At 39.7% G+C, this 21,968-nt stretch overlaps 1 protein-coding gene across 1 annotated transcript; it reads left to right on the top strand.

The window, feature by feature from the left end:
* The first annotated feature begins 3,159 nt into the window (after positions 1-3,159).
* LOC131243519 (uncharacterized) lies at positions 3,160-21,742 on the top strand. Its single transcript, XM_058242922.1, has 9 exons — positions 3,160-3,479; positions 6,313-6,457; positions 14,988-15,156; positions 15,241-15,499; positions 16,326-16,414; positions 18,879-19,061; positions 19,498-19,583; positions 19,685-19,769; positions 21,229-21,742. Exons 1-9 carry the CDS (start codon positions 3,254-3,256, stop codon positions 21,361-21,363), a joined length of 1,377 nt encoding a protein of 458 aa, XP_058098905.1. The 5' UTR covers positions 3,160-3,253; the 3' UTR covers positions 21,364-21,742.
* The last annotated feature ends 226 nt before the right edge of the window (positions 21,743-21,968 follow it).

Here is a 21,968-nt window from a genome sequence, read left to right on the forward strand (position 1 = left end):
TCCATTCATTTGGAGAGATTATTTTAGGGTATTTAGGAAACAATGAGGCAGATCCATAGCTCAAGTGGACCCCATCACGGAAAAAAGTAGGGATTGAACGTCTACCATTAAAAAATTCTTTGGGCCACACAAGTTTTCGATCAAGATGATATCTGTGTTTTCCCTTATTCGATGTCTTCTTTAACCTATAAACAGATTGGATCTCAAGTAAACATCACGGTGGGCCCTAGGAAGGTTTCAACGGTGGGCGTCACTATCACCACTGTTTTCTACGGTGAGATCCACTTGAACTTTGGATCTACCTAGTTCTTTTAATCATGACGTAAAACGATCTATCCAAGTGGATGGAGGGTGTGGATACAATACATACATCATGATGGGGCCCAAAGAAAGTAGTGACGTCACTTCAGTGGTTCAGTAGCTAATACGCGTCCAAGTAACAGTGGATTGCGTACTGCCCCCGGCAGGACTGAAGATCGGTCAAGCCAGGGCACTGTGGGGTCCACCTTGATGTATTAGTTTCATCTACGCCATTCATGTTTTTTTAGCCCGTAAGCGCAACTAGTTGCATCTCTAGCTAGCTTTATCGTTAGTGGAGCATTTTTTTATTTCTACTTTTACCCTTGAAAAGTATCGAATATTTGCAAGGTCAAATATTCCAGAATAACCCAGACGCGGATTGCATGAAACTCCCAGTTCCAACGTTGCTGCCGGTCGGGCCTTTTTGGGACCTCCTGTGTTTCATCCACGCCATTCATTCATTTTTTTCAGCTCATTTTTGGGAACCTACCTAAAATCGAGACAGATCTAAATCACAGGTGTATCATGCCACAGAAAACAGTGGTGATTGAACGCCCACCACTAAAAACTTCCTATGTTTATTTTCGCTCAATCACCACTGTTTTTTATGGTGTGGTCCAATTATATTTGAATCTGCCTTATATTTTGCCACGTATACTAAAATGAGCTGAAAAAATAAATGGACGGCGTGGATAGAACACAAACATTACGGTGGGCCCCACGGAGCACTGACAGGAGCCACGTTGGTACTCGCGTGTCAATATGCAATCCACATCAGATTTCCTGCTATCGGCTGTGGGACCCACCACGATGTTTGCGTTAATAATGTCCACAGTTGAAACTTTCTTGGGGCTTACAGAAGTTCTCGAATCTGGCCGATATTTGGGAATTCACAGTATGAACGGTTGGATGGCATGTATACTGTCGCGGTGGGCCCTGAAAAGTTTCAACGGTGGACGTTTCCATTCCCACCATTTCCCATGACGTGGCCGACTTGAATTTTGTATCTTCCTCGCTTTTCTGCTCATGTCCAAATATGAGCTGGCGAAACTGACGGACGAGCGACACACGGACATCATGTGGGACCCACAAAGCTAAGGCCTACGGGGACACCTGTATTATTATATATACAGAGACCGTGCATCCACGTCATTCTGAATACGTGGCACAAGGGCGTGGAATCTAAACCATTAATTTTCTATTTCTAGCGTGAATGGGCCACTGTCCAAAAACAGTTCCAGCCCTTGAATTATTGTCCTGCAAATAAACACTAAAAGACAAAACATCAGCGACAACTCTTGCTGAGGAAAGGCCCACTTATTAGATATTTAAGATAGTCCGATCCTAGAGAAATCTACCTAGTGGCCAGTTAACGAATGTGCCAGCATGATGTACGGTCCTGATCATCATACGCACGTGGCACGTGTGTGGAACACAATCTGGAGGCACCAAAATGCAGGCGCGGATTGCCTGTGGCCCACCATGATGTTTGTCAGAAATTTACCCGTTCATCCGTTATTTCAGATCATCATGTTCGGTCATGAGCCTAAAAAACATCATGGTGGGCCCCACCTTTGGTAGGATTGCATGTAAAATGCCGTGCCTCTGGAGGCAGGACGCAAAAGTTAAAAACGCACCATGAAGGCACTAAAAAACAAGCGGGTTACCGCCTACAACCGGTTGCAGGTGTCTGTTCTCTGAAAATGGTTGCAGGATACAACGGACGCGGATCAGCTGCTTACAGGTGAAGTAGCGAGACTCGCTGCTGAAGTGACATCACCAAGTTCTGTGGGTCCCACCATGATGTATGTTTTGTATCTACACCGTTCATCCACTTGGAGAGATCATATTAGGGCATGTGATCCAAGAATGAGTCGGATCCAAAGCTCGAGTGGACCCCACCATAGAAAACAGTTGGGAGAGTGACGCCCACCATTAAAAAGTTATAAGGGCCACAAAGGTTTTCAATCAACCTGATATTTGTGTTTTACCTTCTTTCATGTCTGCGTTAACGTATGAACAGTTTGGATCTCAAAAAAACATCATGGTGGACCTTAGGAAGGTTTCAACGGTAGCGTCACTCTCCCCTCTGTTTTCTGTGGTGGGGTCCACTCTAGTCTTGGATCTGCCTAATTCTTTGTAGCATGCCCAAAAAAGATCTCTCCAAATGAATGTACGGTGTGGATATAACACATACATCATGATGGGCCCCACAAAACTTGGTGACGTCACTTCAGCAGCAAGTCTTGCAATAGCTAATCCGCGTCCGGATACAACCGCTTGTAGGTGATGAGCCAGCACAATTAATTCCCTTCTTTCCTGAATAGTAAAAGGCCAAAAGCCAATTGAAATTCAATGAGAATTTAAAGCCTTTAACCATTGACATTGAATGAAGACGAGATATATGATACTCAGGTTGCGTATGACGCTTGATACGCAGGCACTCAGAAATTATACAAACTGCATGTATTGACTCAAATAAAATCGAGATCGAAGTGTCACAATCCAGATTATATTTAAACAATCCTGACCACTGATTCGTGGACACTTGTTTGTGATAACAAGGCCGTTGGATACTTTTCATTTTAACCGTCCAATAAATACCCACCAATCTGATAGTCAGATAATAAAATAAGCTGTACTTTTCGTTCATGACACATCTATATTCCATACTGGGTACCATAATTTTTAGTGCTTAACTTGACTATTTAATTCCACGTGTTTAATTTATAAGTGCATGCGTATCATCCATCACACTCTGCCAGAGTATCAAAGTTTTTCTCTTGTATTTTTAAGCCTAAAAACGACCGCAAAATTCGAATTTTCGTTAGATTTAAAAACCCCCCTCTCTCTCCTCTCTCTCTCTCTCTAAATCCAAAACCTCCCAGGATCTCTCTCTTTCTCTCATTCTCTGCACCTCTCTCTCTCTCTCTCTCTCTCTCTCTCTCTGAAGATGGGGGTGGTGATCGAGACCGATTTCTGGGAACCCAACACCATCTCCTATCTCTTCCTCTTCTTGTTTTGTCTGTCTTCCCTCCTTCTTCTCCCTTACTTCAAAACGGCCTCCACCAGAATCATACCAGTATTCGATCGCCGTCGCATGTTGCCGACGGCATCCCCATCTGTGCCATTCCTACATTTCCAGATCTGGTTCTTGCTTGTCTACTTTCTTTGTTCAGGTCGGTTTCTTGATTTTCCTGTTTCGCTTTTCGCTTTTGGGTTTCACTTGATTTGCATTACTTGTTTCCTTTTCTTGGTTTCATTTTCGTTCCTGGTTTTCCTTTTTTTGGTGGTTTATTCTATGTGGGTATGTTTGTATTTGTTGATTTCTTGAATTCCTATGCTACATGCTATTTTCTGATTTCAATGCAGTATTTTTCTTCATTTTTGGTCATTTTTGATATGTGATTGTGATTGAATTTCTAGATATCAGTTTAGTTCTTGGTGCTTTGCCATTTTTACTAGTTGGGTTTGATGAGTTTCTTGATTTCAGTTCATTTCTCCACTGCTTTGCCATTTTTAGTTGTTGGGTATGATTGAATTTCTTTATTGCAATTCGTATTTGGGTTTTGATTGAAATTGCACTATAGGTTTCCTTGAAAAAAAATCGGTTCTGTTTTTTTACTTTTCTTTTTGGCATTTTTAGTATGCTGGTATGACTAGATTGGCTGATTTCTTGAATTTATCTGTTATTTACTATTTTCTGCTTGTGTTTATGATTGAATTTTATGGCTGCGATGCAGTTCCCCCCCCCGGTCATTTTTGATACGTGGGTGTGATTGAATTTCTTGATATCTGTTTAGTTCTTTCTGTTTTGCCACTTTTTAATATTTGGGTTTGATTGAATTTCTTGATTCCAGTTCAATTCTCAGCTATTTTGCAGTTTTAGTATGTTGGTATGATTGAATTTCTTGATTCAATTCAGTTCCCCGCTAGCATTCCATCTTCACTATTTGGGTATGACTATTTTTCTTGATTTTAGTTTAGGTCTCCACCATGTTGCCATTTTCAATATTTTGGTATGATTGAATTTCTTTATCTCAGTGCAGTTCTCTGTATTTTGTCATTTTTAGCATGCAGGTATGGTTGAATTTAGAGATTTCCGTTAATTGCTCTACTCTTCCATCTTTACCATATGGGCACGATTGAATTTTATACTTTCTATTTATAATTTCAGTCCATTTCTGTGCTATTTTCGATTTTTAATCTGTGGGTATGACTGAATTTTATGGTTTGAGTTGGTTTATCCACTGTTTTGCAATTTCCAATCTGTGCGTATGGTTAGAATTTATAATTTCGTCCATTTCTTTGCTACTTCACCGTTTTTAATCTGTGGGTATGAAATTTTGTAATTTCAGTCCTTTTCACTTCGTTTTTGCATTTTTAATGTTGGTACGAAATTATAAGTTTATCTGGTATTTTGCCATTTTAATCTGTGAGTGTGAAATTTTATAATTTCAGTCCATCTCCACTACTCTTCCATTTTAAAGTTTCTGTGTGTGATTGAATTTTGTAAGTTCAGTCCACATTTTTCTGTTTCTTTTTTGCCATTTTTCCATGTGGGTGTGGTATAATTTGTTATTTCCGTCCATCTGTCCATTTTTGCCATTTTGAGCATACAGGTATGATTGAATTTCTAGATTTCAGTTGAGTCTTCTGTTTTTCTTATTGACATTTTTATCATGTAGGATGCTTGTATTTCTTGATATCACTTATGGGTCAATGAACAGTTGAGAACCAACACCTTATTGTTAATTTTGCCATTGTTTATATGTGGCCATAATTGAATAATTGAATTTATTGATTTGTGGTATGCTTGAATTTTATAATTTTGGTCCATTTCTTTGTATTTATTTTTTTTTTTTTTTTTCTGTTGCCATTTTTGCTGAGCGGGCATGTATTTTTTCTTGATTTCAGTTCTTTTACACTGTTTTTTTTTTTTTTTTTTAATTTGGCTTTTCTTTTTCTTTTTTAATTACTTGGGTGTGATTAAGTTTATGCACTTCAGTTGAGTTCCCTACTATTTTTCTATTTTACTGTGGTTAGGATTGGATTTTAGAATGTCACTTATCCGGTTCTTTGCCACTTTCATGATGTGGGCATGATAGAATTTCTTGTCTCAATTCTTTGCTCTCTCTCTCTCTCTCTCTCTCTCTCTGGACTTCAGATCATTTTCATGTTGTTTTACCATTTTATTGATATGGTTATGATTGGATTATATTTATATGATTCCAGTCCATTCTCTGCTCTTTTTCTTTTTACCATTTAATGTAGGTGTGATTGAACTTTATGATTCCAATACAGTTGTCCGTTCTCTTTCCATTTGTATTGTGGATATGATTCAATCCATTGATTTTACCTCTTTTTAATCAAATGTCCCTTTCAATAAAAAAGATGTTAATTTGTGTCCACTGCTCCATTTCCTTTTTCCATTATTAGTACTTAGGCACGACTAGATGAGCCCATCCACATGCAAGAATACTTGTCCAGTACAGCACAAGTGTTTGAGATCCAACCTTAATATCTTCTGGCCCAAAATCCTGGTTTTTCTCATATGGGAGCTACTGTACAAAACAAATGGATGGGTAGAAAAGAAATTGTCGTAACTGCCTGTTCGTTCTGTAATTTTGGTCCACCTGGTGAGTGAAACAGCCACATTTTTTAACAGAATTAATCAGTGCATCTCATGCTATGAAAGTCTTGGATATTTGATAGATATGCTTTATCAGCATGCGTGCATGCATGTGGATGGGCAGGCTTCTACACGTGTGTGGGCGTAGTGAACCTTTGATTTCATTTATGGATTTCACTTCAACTATCTTTCTTCTTCTTTTTTTTTTTTTTCCGTATGTTTACATGAAATTTGAAAAGGCTTCATGTAGCTGAACTCCCAATTAGTTGGGATAATGCTTAGATGATGATGATGTTTTCATGAAATAAAATAATGTTAAAAAAAAAAAAAAAAAACTCTCATTACATCCACCTGTTTTATATTTTGCTTTTCTTTTTCAGTAATTGAAGGGCTCGAATACATGTTTGGACAGTTTGAGTATGATCATTATGGTCTTAGCAGGGAGTGGATGGTTGTGGCTCTCACACTGGGATGCGCTGCTTCTCTCCTTGTTGGTACTTTCTTAGGTGTACTTTCCGATGTCATGTAAGTGAAATGGCCTTTCTCATATGAGTTCCTTATATTGAGGGTCATGAGATGAAATTGGCCGATGGTTTCTAAGTGTTATTTATCTTTTTATCTTCCATATTTCTATTACTCATGGGAGCAAACTGTAGGCGTTGTACTTGTACCGGTTCAGGAAATTTCATTATTTAAAGACACCCGAATTGTACTTGAATAAAAACTGTCCACAGGAGTTGTTGGATATTTTGCCACAAATAGCATATTCACATTGTAAGATTGAAGAATGCTACCTATAGTATCTTCGCATTGTAAGATTGAAGAAAACGCCAGGTGATTTACCTATCTATAAGAATAAAGGAGATATACAGAGTTACACTAACTGTTGTGGGATTAAACTAACGAGCCATATTATGAGACTAGGGGAGAGTGATTGAACAAAGATTAAGAAGGCACATGATAATGTATCAAAAAATCAATTTGGTTTCATGCTTGGGAGGTCTACCACTGGATCTATTTTCCCACTTAGAAAATTGATGGAGAAATATAAGGAGATGACTAAAGATCTCCACATGGTCTTTATGACTTAAAGAAAGCATACAATGGGGTCCCGTGAGAGCTAATATGGTGGGTGTTGGGAAAGAAAGGAGTTTCAAGAGGATATATTGGCATGATTAAGGATATATATGAGGTAGTAACGAATGTGAGCACCGCTAGTTAGGAGACAAGTGAATTTACAATTATTGTAGGCTTGCACTAAGGGTTGACATTGACCTTGTAACTTTTCTTGCTGGTTATGGACTAGTTAATGAGGCATTTGTAGGCAGATATCCCAGGGTGTATGTTGTTCATAGATGACATAATTTTAATTGATAAGACAAGGGAGGGTGTAAACACGAAGCTAGATTTATGGAGTGCTCTAGAATCTAAAGGATTTAAAATTAATTGGACTATAATAAACCACATGGAGTGCAATTTTAGTAACAATAGAAGTAAAAACGAGGACTTAGTTAAGATTGTTGACCAAAAGGTTTTCCAAAATTACCACTTTCAATACCTTGGGTCAATAACTCATCAGAGTGGAGAGATTGAGAAGGATATTGCCAAGGCTTTAAAAATCGTTTACGTAATGGCCGTTATGGTTGTTATGTAACGGTAATGGTGGGAACTGTATGCGTTAGGGGGCATAATGGCCATTAAGGAAAATTGGCCCATAACGGCTGTTACTGGGCCTATATAGGTGTATTTATTTTTATTTTTTTAAAAGAGGTAGTAACGTCCATTACAAGCAATGTTGTCAAATTTTTTAAAAGAGGTAGTAACGGCCATTACAAGTAATGTTGTCAAAATTGTTATTGTATACAAGGTATTCCATAATGGTAATAGCGGCCTTAACTGCCACCATTGTTACTGTTATGAAATGGGCTGTAACTGTCGTTATGACCTTCTTTATTTATTTTTTAAATTGTTTTGACCCCGCTACGGGCCATTTTTCTATAACAGTCGTTACGACCCCATAATGTGTAACGGTTAGCACTGTTATCATTATGTAACAACCATTGTAAGGTTATTATTATTATTTTTATTTTAATGATTTTGTTAAAAATTAAAAACAATCTACAAAATATAAATAAATTAGGAAAAAAAAATAGAAGCTCACCAATCATCCATTTCCCATCAACATGCACCAAGTAATACTACCATACCATGATAGTGTTAGAGGATTCTTGTCTTTCCTTTATTTTTTGTCATTTAAAAAATTTACCTTTCTTAAGCGTAGAATCACGTTGGAAAAGCACTTGTGAAAAAAGATATTTTGATTTATAACCATCATTACTACAATACATATGAAGTCAATATGATCGCAACCTTCTATAAAAATTTCTAGGTAAGTCATGTACAAGGTATTAAAAAACGGTTATGTTACAACCGTAACGGATGTTACGTAATGGTAATGGCTGTGAAAGTTACATGATACGGGGTTGTAATGCCCAATTTGAAAAAAAAAGTAACAGCCAATATGGGGCTAGTACAGGGCCGGTACATTTTTTTTCTTGAAAAAAAAATAAAAATCCATTATAGGGTCGTAACGGCCGTTACAACCTTGTATCGTAATGACAAGACAGTTGGTTGTTATGTCCATCATTACTGTTATTGAATATTATATCAAGTTGGTGTTCTGACCAATTAAGAAGTAAGGAATCATAAGAAAATGCAAATGATTTAATGTCGAAGAGAATATCTATCATGTAATATCCTATAAAGAACAAAATAAAGTAATTGACCTCTTCTAAATGATTCTTAAAGCCCCACCAATTTAAAAACATAAAATGAAAGCCAAGTAAAGCTTAAAATAAAAGAGACTACGTATAATTTTAATAATAAATTGTAGGATTCGTCTAAAAAGGGATCCAATGTGTGATTCAAATGATTTTGCTTAAGATTCGACTCAAATTGTAAATTGTAGGATTTTGACAACATTGGGTATGGGGGGACTATTATGGCCGTCTTGGCCTGTATCGTAACAATAACGGTAGTGGCCGTTACGACCATAGTTACTGTTATTGAATACCTTAGATGTTGCCCATAGAATTCAAGTGGGGTGGAAGAAATGGAGATGTGCCTCTAGAGTTTTATGTGATCATTGTTTACCAAACTGCGAAGTGAAATTTTATAGGATGGCTTTATGATCATCCATTATCTATGCTTTTTAGCCACAATGTTGGGCAATTAAGGAACAACATGTTCATAGGATGAGTGTGGTTTTATTGAAGATGTTGCGATGGATGAGTGGCAAGATCAATAGGATTATGAATGAAAGCATTTGAGGGAACTTAGGAGTAGCACCAATAGGTAATAAGATGAGGGAAAGTTGACTTTTAGATGGTTCGATCATGTGCAACAGTGACCAAGAACCACGCTAGTTAGGGGTGAATTGATACGAGTTGAAAGCTCTAAAAGGGCAAGGGGAAGGCCTAAAAGGATGTGGATGGAGGTAGTAAGAAAAGATTTGATGACTTGCAATCTAATTGAAGGTATGGCCCTTGATAACGTGGAATGACGAAACATGATTCATGTAGCCGGCTTGAGTAATTGGGATAAGGCTTACATGGTGATGATGATGAAATAACATCTTAACATCACCAATTCAAACTATATTACTCATAATGAATGCTTTCATATGAAGCTCTTGAATGTATCCAAGGCAATTTTGGATCTTTTGATGGGATTACTAGTTTAAGTGGTAGTTTCCACACATGAAACTACCAATTTCCAAACATAATTGGTAGATTGAAAAACGGAAGTGGAAGAAATGTCTTATTATACCATATTTGTCATGGTAGTTATGGAAATGCATGAAATGTGAAGCACATAATAGAGGCAGTTTGCAAAGGGAAATGAGTTTCCCAGAAACTATGCTTCCACCTTCTAACTTTATACATAATAGGAATACCCAACTTCAAGTAATACTGGTAGTGATTTCTATAGCAGTTTTCTTCACGTAAGCTTGGTGTCACCAGTCTCAGTTTTGTTATGAGAATTTTCTATTACTACGTGATAGTTGACTATACCTATTGAACCGTTTTCATTGTAAATAACCATCCTTGTAAGCATTGAGCTTATAAAGTTTCCATAAGTGTTCATCTTTAGGCATGCATGGGACCTCTTTTATGTGAACCTTTTTTGGATTATTTTATAAAATACTAAGGTTTTCTAGAATGTTGAAGCCTAAAAGCTTGAGCTTAGAACTTTTGTAAAAATTGACTTTTGGAAGGAAAAAAAAATTGAACATTTTGTTTGCAACTGAAAATTAGCTTCACATTGGTTTTGGGAAAGAAAATGGGATGGATGAGGGGGCTATAAATACCTCCTCACATCCTCTCATTTCTCAAGTTTTCCCATCCATGGGAGCCTCTACCTTTTCATTGTGCAATATCTTCATTATTTTTGTCACTGTGTCATAATCATTATTACTGTTATGATGACCATCGTCGTCATTATTGTCATCATCATCATCATCATCATTCATCATATCCTTCTCCAAGCTATTTGTAGCCAACTCTATGAATTATATTTCTCCTAGCTACATCTTCGATAATGGGGGTGGCAATGGCCTAGCCTAGGGTTGGCCCTAGCCCGGGCCTAGTCTCCTAGGCTCTGGCCCTATAGGGCTTAGCTAGGGCCACCCCCGTAAGGAAAGAGTTGAATGATGAAAAGTTGGAAATAGTTCAATCTAAAGAATACTTTAGGGTATCCTCCATCTATGATAAGTCCCGTCATATAAATGGTTCAGATCATTGAAACATGACCTCATATGTAACAAGTGTCTTTAAGCTACACATGTATGTTGAGTGGGGACTGCTTACAAGTGTCCTAAAACCGTCCATTCTTCTTGAATAATGGTCACCACTTGATGATTAGATTGGTCTAGGTCCAGTTTGGACATTGGGCCCAACCCTCGGGCCAAGTTAAGGAGCCCAGGCCCTACCCATTCTGTATCGGGCTGCCTGACCCATTGTCACATCTATTCGACAACTAGGCTTCATACCCTTCTCACCACCTCGATGCAAGTCTTTTAGGCACTCCCCTCGTCCTCCTTTCATACCTTCAACTCTAATAAAAGTTTGTGTCCTTATCGGGGCCATCTCCAATTTTGATAGAACATGAGCGAACCATCTCAATCTACTCCAGCTTATCTTCTTATTAGGGCTACTCATGGGCTGCTTTGAATGCCTCATTCTTGATTTTATCCGTCCTATTCTTCTAACAAATCCATCTTAACATCCTCATCAATGCAATGCTTATTCTTTGCTCATGTTACTTCCAAATTGACCAATCCTCTGCCCCTATAGCATTGCTGGTGGAATATCAATTTTATAATATTTTCACTAAGGTTAATTGGAGTGTGGCGACAACACAACATGTCAACCACCCAACTTTAATTCTATTGGCATCTATCATTTTGAACTATAGAACTAAGGACAAGAAACAGGTCGCTTTGATGAACTTATTGCCATTGATTTTAAGTTTAACTCAAAGCCTCATGACTATAACTATACTTAAAGTTACATGAAGTGTGAAGCGAAGTAGCAACATATTTGGGTGCAAGAGTAGGGGAGCGTTTGCATGTTAGCAAGTATAAACAGCTAGGAAGTGGGAGCAGGAATGCAAGTCAGCAGCACAATTCGAAGCAGGAGTAGCACTTATTTGTAAGGATCGTGATGCAAGACAATTAAGCACTTGCTCTTAAAGCTCGAACTTTTAGAGCAAGTGGTTAATTGTCCTACATCAAAGTGGTATCACAGCAGGAGGTCTCTTGTTCGAGACTCCTCACCAAGGGTGATTAATGCAGGGGCATTTTCACACCGGGGTCGAGTGGGGTGGCCTGTGGGATGCAAGGGCACACTCGGGGTGGGCGGCCCGTGTGAGGCGGTACCCATGTGATGTAGGGCCCACGAGGGGGGTTCGGCCGAGGTCCTAACCCATGGGATGTGGGGCCTGGGCTATGAGATAAAGGGTTTGATTCACCGTGCTCTATCAGTTCGAGCTTTTAGAGCAAGTTGTTAATTGTCTTGCATTAGATTGTGCAATTAAGTAATCCTACTAGTTGCATTCCGAACAATATACTAGTTGTGCTAATTTTTAAACCTCTAAGCTCTGGAGCCATTCTCTAAACTTACATTTTCCCTCGTATCTAGTGTCATTGATGTGCACCACATTACATCATCCACAACCAATGTATAAAATGGGTCATTCCTCAAGACCAACAACTCATTTGTAACAAGTGCAAAAAGTGCAAAATTGGTTTAAGGAAACTTGATGAAGACTCATTACTACAAAGGACTCTTTAGTCTCAATACAACCCATTCTCACTCTTATAAAAGCACCCCCGCACATGTCTTTAATGATGTTGATATATCTTTTGAGGAGCCCTTTATCGTTAGCGCCCACCACCTAACCTCCCTAGGTACTCTCACAAGTTTTCCTTATATCTATTGCCCACATGGCAATTGATATGGTTTTGTTAGAGGGGTTTTGTGATGGTGTCATGATGTCTATGCTATCATGCGATAGTGCTGGAGCTTGGTGTTTGAGCACTCAAGAGGCTGCCAAAGGAAAGGCCCCGGCCCCCCATTGGGATTTTTCTTTCCTTATCTACGTGCGCATAAATGAGTCACCAACATAACATAAATGCATGCACAAACTGAAATCATATTTGGTATGCCCTTTGTTCATAAACTGGCAAAAACCCTATTTGGAGAAAGGTTTCTTGTACAAGCAGTTGGATATGCTGTTTCACTGTCCTAGCCAAACATGTTGGCCACATGGATAAATTCTTGATTTGGTCTCATGATATAAAGAGAGGTGTAGGGGTCTAAATACAACCGCTTGTTGTGTAAGTGCAAGCTTATTTGACCCGAAACCTAGGTCGGAAGACTCAATGGGTACCTGAACCCGATGGGATCCGGGTTTGGGTCGTCAAGAATGAGACCCATATGAGAAGACCCAAACTTGGTTAGCGCGGGTATGGGTACTATAAGAACCAACTTGAATCCAATTTGTTGACAGCCCTCTGTCCTAACTATCAAAACTTGCCACGGTTTGCTAGCTTTTGAAATGTGATTGAGACATGATACTAGGACTTGGTTGCTAGAGCGTTATTGCTTTGTTTCTTGGCCATTTAATGAGATGCCACACATCGTGGGCGTCGTTGTGCCCCTTGTATGATCAATTCATATGATTCTATCTTCAACTATGGCTGACATTGTGATGAGATCTCACATTGTAGTCTTTTTTGGGTATGTGGGCCTCTGCCAAGCCTTGTAATATCGAGGAACCCTTGTGGTAGTGGGCTTCTAGGACCATTGCCTTAGCCCCGGACGTGGATTGCCTGGTGACCTAACTCTGTGGGGCCCACTGTGATGTATGTGTTTTATCCATGCAGTCCATTCATTTTGCCAGCTAATGTTAGGGCTCAAATGTTAGGGCATGGGCCCAAAAAATGAGGCAAATCCAAAGCTTAAGTGGACCACACCACAAGAAACAGTGGGGATTGAACACCTACCGTTGAAAACTTCTCGAGGGCCATAGAAGTTTTGGATCAAGCTGATATTTGTGTTTTCCCTTCATCCAGGTCTATGTGACCTTATGAACAGGTTGGATGGCAAATAAATGTCATGGTGGGCCCTAGGAAGGTTTCAACGGTGGGCGTCATTATCCCCACTGTTTCCTATGGTGTGATCCACTCGAGCTTTTGATCTGTCTCATTTTTGGGCTCATGCCCTAAAATGAGCTGGCAAAACAGATGGACGACGTGGATAAAACGCTTACATCATGGTGGGCCCCACATGGTCGGGTCACCGAGGATATCTCTGCAACCCTTAGTGACTGACTTGAAATACAATTCTATTGAGGTCCTTGGGGAGTAACTTTCCATTGGTTTAAAATCTGATCCTTCTTAGATGAGAACACTCTTTCTTTAGGCTCAAAGCATTTTTCACTTCAAACATCTATAAAACATGTTGACTTCTTCCTCTGTTCCATAATTTGTACAAGTAATCGTAGCCCTGATTGTTGATCTCCTTGGCATGAAGCCGGACCGTTTCTTTGAAATCCTTCTTTCTTGTTTCAGTTGTTGCTCCATCATCCTCTCCCATACAATTGGTGTAATTTCGTGCTTTGTTCGTGTAAATGGTTTCAAGATGCTTCATTGCCAATTTTGTTTTCGACTGTTAGACACATTTGGGTTTCTTTATGAGTGTTAGATAGTCTCCCGACATAGATTCAGGAGATTTCTTTCGTTGATCTCTTGGAGTGGGAACTCTGATTATTGGTGAGCAACCTCATTTTATAAATAGAATTTAGGGATCTAGAGCATGTCTTGCAAATCAGTTTTTGTGTATCAAATCGTTCACTACCAATAAGGGGTCGTATCACCCTATAATATCTATATTGCCCCTGCATCTGGATGTTTCAGGTTGATACAGCCACATTGTTTGACCAGTATTGCACTTGTATTGGGATGTTTCAGGTGTTACGGACCCGTATTGGATGATACGTCAAATCTTGATCTAGAGAGAACACCATGAAGTGATTATGTGTTTTCTTGCACCATAATTTTCTTCATTCTTCCCTTGGCATGCTGCTGGTGGATTGATTCTAATGTTTCTCTAACAAATGTAGATCTTTAGATAGAGATAGAGAGGGAGGGAGGGAGGGAGGGCCCACCTGCACTATTAGAGGGAAATTACCCTCTTAAAGCTAGTAGCATCATTGATTAGCCTTGACTTGCGCTTCATTTGAAAGGAACAAGTAGCTATATGGATGCGCCTTGCTTAGTGCTTCACTTCAAAAGAATAAGTATTCTATAAACGATTATAAAATTCTGGCACACCGTTATCTCTTAGACAAGCTTATCAAACTAATATTCCATATCAGTTTATTCATAGTGCGTTTTGGACAAATAACTAACAGATTCATACATTATGATTCCAACTAAAGTTCGTGGTACTTTGAAACATAAGTGATTCTCATGAATGCCTGGTACTTTCAGAGGTCATAGGAAGGCCTGTATGCTCTTTTGCATCCTCCACATTTTCACGGGTGTCTTGAAGAGTGTGACCAACCACCAAAGTATTTGGGTAGCGAGCATTTGTTTGGGCCTTGCCTCTTCCATATCATCATGCAGCTTCGAAACATGGATGGTAGCTGAACATGAGAAGGTTTGTGTTAGGTAGCATTACTTCTAACTTTTACCTTGCGTAGAGATAGTCCTTTCTATTGATGCATCCATTCTTCCTTTGCAGCTGGGTCATAGGAAGGAGTTACTAAGTGAAACTCTTTGGTTAATGACGTTTTTTGGTGCTGGGTCTGTTGTTGCAAGCCTAGTCCTTACAAATTCACTGGCTAGTTGGAGTGCTGGAAAGGGGATTGTTCTTCCCTCAACTGCAGCTGCTATTTTGGCGATGATTTGCATTGCTTATATTAGTAGAGAATGGAATGGAAGTCCTCCAACTTCTGGCATCAGGGGTTATAAGATGTCTTTTTCAGCATATATCCTCAGTGGTAAGAATTCTGCACCTTTAATGCAGAAATCATTTTGATGGTGTCTGATATATCTGCTTCATTGAGAAGTGCCATTTGATGTAAAGCATGATTTGCAAAATTGCATGTCTTGGGGAACGATACAAGGAGGTGCCTTTCAGATCAAAGGGTGGTGGTATCTCTGATTTCCCCATGTAAATGATGTCTTGGGGAACGATTAGAAGCTGCTGGAATCTGCAATGCATCTCTCTCTCTTTTGGGGGGGTTGCATGCTCTGATGGTACTGATAGCACTGTAAGCTTATGTCAAATGTGTGGCCTAGTGATGTTTTCACAGAATGCACGCTGTCTATAACATGCTTCAGACCGATCCTAAACTCAAATGGGTCACAGCACAGGGAGCATATTGAGAGGAACACCCACTGTTTATTGGCGTGGACGGCCCACAGTGTTGTCTATATGTAACTAAGGCCGGTCAGACCCTTCATCTAGTCCAGATGAAGGGTCAGGCCAAGATTCAGGCTGTTTTGGTGAGTTGGGGGGCCCCTGTGGAATTCAAGAGCGGGCCTTCCCATCCATCTCATTCCATTTTCTGTGGGTTTTAGTTGCTAGAGTTTTTTGAGGCAAACCCATCTAATAAACATGTGGGATGGTGTGGATACATTACATGCACCCCAAATCTTCCCAGTACAGCCATATGCTTATTACGGTGGTACCGGCACCTCTGGAGCGTGCACCTTTTATTTCTAAAATATTCATAGATATTCAATATGTACATTTTTTTTTCCCTTTCTCTTTTCTTTTGACTTATTCATTTTCTTCTTTAAGCAAGTGTCTATGCTTGACAGATAAAAGGATATGGCTATTAGCATGGGTGCAAGCGTGCCTCCACTTTTCTGTGGCCATCTTTTGGATTTTGTGGTCACCAACTATAGTGGTACATTCCTATCTTAAAATTTTAAATGCCTGGAAACTTTCTCATGTTAGGTAATGGATTAAGTCATCATGCCCATGCTGCAAACCGCGAGGAAAATCTTAGACCATCTTCAAGTCTACTTGGAAATAAGAGCTTCTCCAAAACGTTTGTAAAGCTGATGCCTGATGATGTATTCTTGGTTTTTGCTTCTGCCGTAGATGGCCATCACCACACACACCAAGTCAGTTTTGTAGGCCATGGCGATGTGTGGATTGGAACATTCCTATTGCCCTCATGTACTGCCTGGAAATCTCTCTCGCTTTGTACTTCACAATGCTGCAATCTCTATCACGAATAAGAATACTCGATAAACATGAAAAGATCAATGGTGTTCCTTGACCAACATTTAGAATGTCCAGATTACCATGGTTGTATATGGTGTATGGCTGTCCTTGCAAAATGTGAACTGAAAGGATGGGATGAAATTTCTGGTGGATTTTAGTGGCCAACCGTGACGTGTGGATTTGTTTGATGAAATTGTGGAAGAGCGGCAACTCAATAGTTGCCACCATTATATGAAGAATAAATAAACAATCCATCGCATGGTTACTTTGTTTTACTGGTATGCTTGGTATAAGGACAAGTTCATGGCTTGCAGTTGGCTGATATCTGGTAAGTAGAGGCTGATAGGCTAACTTGGTTCATGGCTTGCAATTTGCTGCTTTTAAATAAGGGTGTGTTTGGTTGCACCAAATTTCATGATTTAATGATATTTTGCTTAGACTAATTAATCACAAAATATCATGAAATTTCATATCTGGTGCAACCAATCACACCCTAAATATGGTACTTTAGGGGCTGCTAGGCTAACCAAATGCACCCTAAATCTGGTATTAGGAGCCATGATCCACTACAAAATCTTCTTACTTTATGATGGTGCGAATTCCTATATGGGGACCCACCTTTGGTGATTCAACTCCATGATTGTTTCGGTAGGAATCCACCATACAATACTGTCACGTATTGCCCAGTATTGCGACTGTTTTGGGCTGATACGGGGCCAGTACACCTGTATCGTTCATGGGCGATACTAGTACCGGATGATACACTGGTTTCGGATGATACTTTTAAACCTTGACACAGACTGCACATGAACCAAACTCATCATGACGGGATAATCACAACTCTACAGTAAGTGCATGCAGAATGGATGCTTGGGGTCAAAATGGTATTGCTATATATTTTGCAGGCCCTTATTTGAGTATATTGGAGCCATTTGCAATCCACAGTGAACCTTACCTATCTAGTTGTCCATTGTGATCATGCATGGGCCCACTTGGGCCCTCCATACAAAATTTATGTAGTAAGATACGAAGAATTTGTACTGGATAATGGCTCTATTAACTTATCAGTAAATGATCTAGTAAAACTAGTTGTATTGTGGGTTTATGGTACAACTAGTTTCCTAGGCTATGTGGCATGGTCCAATCATCTATCAGGATTGGCAATTTATTTTGACCCAATCTTGGCAGTTGATGATGCAACCAATTGGATGATCCTCACCAATTGGTCAATAGGTAGTACAATCCCCCATTCAAATGCAGCTGGCCTGGAACGCAATTGGTTTCTAAGATCACTTCCAGGTCTAGGTCTTTTACTAGTTAGTCCCCCAAATGGTGTATTTTTTATTTTTATTTTTTTGAAATGAGACATAAAAACAAATTTATGATGTAGTGAGGTACAGAGAATTTGTACTGTATCATGGCTCTATTAGCTTATCAGGAAATGATCTAATAAAACTAGTTGTATCATGGGCTTATGGTACAACTAGTTTCCTAGGCCATGTGCCACAATCCAATCATCTATAAGGATTGTCAATTTTTTCTAGCCCACTCTTGGCAGTTGATGCAATCAATCGGACAATCCTCACCATCCAGCCAATTGCAAGGACAATCCCCCATTCCAATGCGACTAGTGGCATTGTAAGCCCAGGTACAGCTAGTTGTATAAGATCAATTCCCTAAGCTGCAACTTACATTTTTTTAAAAAAAGGATAACCAGTTTTGAAGGAAATGGAAAAAAAGATTATTTTGTAGTTCTTTGGCAAACCATGCATAAGATGTAATTCTGGTAGTAGTACAAAAATAATCTTGTTGTGCTGGTTCATAGATGATGTTCATGAGAACCAAATCCCGTTTAATCCTAGCTTACATTCCCTACTTGACTGTAACTTATCCGGCTACTGCATCGGAAAACTTATGGGGGAATGGCCTTGGTTATCGACTCTTAAGCTCAATAATCCCTTGATTATGGACGATGATTATTTCAACAGCATCTGATGCACCACAGAATGTTACTTAATTTGGTCCACTCTTTTTATGTCGTTTACAGTTCCACACCGATGATCCATAGATTTCTAATTCCTCATAGAAGCAACGTTGGAGTTAGGGTATACTTTCTTCACCATCTTTTATTATTGCTGCAGGCTGATGGGCGAGAGGTGCATCTGGAGATGATATACCCATGTTTAATGGGCGCAAGTATGCTTGGCAGCACAGCAGTTCCATGGTTAATTGGCGGGCCATTGTCGGTTGCCATGGAGGATTTTTTGATGGGAGCATTCGCCATTGCTGGCTTGGTTTTGTCGATAGTAGCTTTTGATTATCAGGTATGGCTTCCATGAGTAGAGAGAAGAGAAGCTTTACATTTTCAAGACATCTTTATGGTATTTGTGCACCACAACTTTGTTATATGTGCAATGCATCCAAATGGTTGGGCCCATTTTGGGTCGAGCATCGCCAGAAGATTGATTGAACAGCCCAAACCATCCAAATCTGTGGCTCCCAAATAGATGGTTAAAAACAAGCAGCCATGGTCCAAATTCAACGGGAAAAATCAGATGGTTAAGATGGTCCAGTTGGTAGAATTTTTGGTTTATGCTCCACCTGTAAAGGGGCTCCACATTTTGGACAATCCGGATCACAAACATGTACTCCACACAATGGTGGATTGGGAACATTTGGAAATGGGGGTGTGTGCATACTGTAGCATATCCCCTTTAATTAAGAATTTTGGAGCTCAAGCTTTCCAATTTCGATTTGCAGGAGATTGGGGTTCTCGTGACACTCTTCTGCATCTTTCATGCCTGCGTTGGCCTAATTTCACCTTCACTTGCAATATTGAGGACAACGTAAACTTAAAATTCTCGCCTCTTTTACACAGTTATGGTTCTTGCTGGCAACTCTTTTTCCCCACTCTTTTTAATCGCTCTGCATTTGCTGTCTGTGGCAGGTTTGTGCCTATTGAGTTGCGTGCGGGGATGATAAGCCTATCCCATGCACCTGCAAATGCAGCAATTTTGTTTGTTTTGATTGAGGTATGTGTCTGAAAACTTTGGTTTCATTTCATGAAATGGTTGAGATAACTTGGAGCTCTCTAAGCTTCTCTTGTTATGCTTACAATGAATTAGGGCTGAAAGTCGAGTGGGTTCAACCCGACTGACCTGTGACCGACCCGACACTGGGTTGGGCTTGGGCAGGATGTATTGGATTTGGTCTCGGGCTTGGGCTATGCAATCACCAACCCGATAAAACTTGGGTCGGGCTCGGGTTGCCCGACCCAACCCAAACCCGATCGATATATAAGTTACTTATAAATTATAATTGAGTGCGGATTGTCTGTGTTGAAGGCACAGGAAATTCTAGTGTCGTTGGGTTTCATTGGTCCACGTCATTTCCGATGACTCAAGCTAACAAGATATGCCGGATTTATCTCCCCAAAATAGATTGTGTGCTACACAACACGACTTTTAAAGTAGTAGTCCTATATTTTAGCTTGTTTGTTTAGAAAAAATGAAGTTCTTTACGAAAAATAACTAGATATATAATTAATAAAATCATAGGTACAAAAAATAAGACGTGTATTGAAAATATAATAGACTAATGTAATGATGAAAATATTAGCATGTATCAACCCGACCGGGCCTGCTTGGGTTGGGCTTGGGTTGAGAATTCCCAACCCGAGGTTGGGTTGGGTTAAGTTTGAGGTATAGGAACCTTGGGTTGGGCTAGGGTTGAGCACCAACTGGATCCAACCCACTCCACTTTCAGCCCTACAATGAATGACGTGGCTTGCTCTGTCTAACGGGGGGGAAAACTAGAAGCCATTATATTTCTAAAACTCGGTAACTCGACTTAAAACTTGGCCAAGTGACCCAACTCAGCATGATTTTCCATGTCACCATGAAACTTGGTTGTAAGCCTGACTCGGCTTCAACTTGCTGTGACTCATTGAGTCAACTTGCTAACTCGGTCAACTCGACTGGACTTAACACAGCTCGAAGTAAGTCACTAGTTTGAGTTTTTCTTTTCTTTTCTTTTTTTGAAAAAAAGAAGTGAGAAGTGGGTTTCAAATTTTGAATGGGACAAGCTTCCATTCTTGGAAATTTTGCTTGATGTCATTGCATCTTTACCAAGCAAAAAGAACATGGCAGGATTATAGACACTGAAAAAACCGTCTCTACCACTGGATGTCAGCTCATTTCTTTTGATCCGGACTTTTTTATCAATGGGTGCACCTGGGGTGGACCATAGCTCAAAGGACTCACCCATTGGATGAGTTGCATGTCCGACCAATGACCTACCTTCTGACCATGTAAGGTCTACTGACCTTCCTAAAGCAGGCTATTGATCAGGCAAAGTTAACATTGATTCAGATGGCCTGGACCAATGGGCATGCATAACAATCAGCCAGTGGATGTTGTTTATGTACTGGTTTGATTCTATTGATTGGATGAATCAAGCTTGTCTAACTCTTCAATCTTCGATCATGGTTAGGGCGGCTATCATTGTAGTCTTGGAAATGCAACAATTTGGGCACTCTCTACATTTGGGCTGCTAACCTCAGCAGGTTGTATGCATGTATTGAAACGCTGGAGAAAGCAAACTCAAAAGGACCCTCACAGTTTCTAAGTTTCACACAATCTTACTGAAATTAGCTTGGAAGTCCTGCAGCGAGAAGGATTGATTCAGATGGAAATTTCAAGCCGTTGAATCAGCTGAGAAGTCAAGACTTCTCTTGTCCAATCCTTTTATTGGGGAATATCGGTCCATATGAGCTGAAATTCAAGCCATCAAATCCTGGGCCATTAATCGCTGAAGGGGGTTCAATTAATCGATCTGGTGGGCATCTGGGAATTCTTTGACATCCTTGGATTCATTCATTCATTCATCATGTTTTGACTTTTGAGACTGCGAGTTGGAAGGCGGATCTTGATGAATATTGTAACGAATTCTCATTATTGAAAGAATTCACTACTCATGGAAATGGGGAATTTGCAGTTTCTGATTCCATGCGTGGTTGCCCTGCCTGCAAATGGATTGCCCCAACGTGGACACAGTGCACTGAGTGTTGGAATCTGGCATGTTTTTTTTTATTATCAAAAGGGGATTTTAAAAGTCTGATATTCAAATGCATGCTGGGATTCCTGCTAGCTATCTTTGGATGTGGTCATGTATTTCTTTTGGTGGGAGTTATTTGATGGTTGGATATTTTTCATTTTCAACCATCCAAAAAA

The sequence above is a fragment of the Magnolia sinica genome, chromosome 4 (genome assembly GCF_029962835.1).
Source record: "Magnolia sinica isolate HGM2019 chromosome 4, MsV1, whole genome shotgun sequence".
Classification (NCBI taxonomy): Eukaryota; Viridiplantae; Streptophyta; class Magnoliopsida; order Magnoliales; family Magnoliaceae; genus Magnolia; species Magnolia sinica.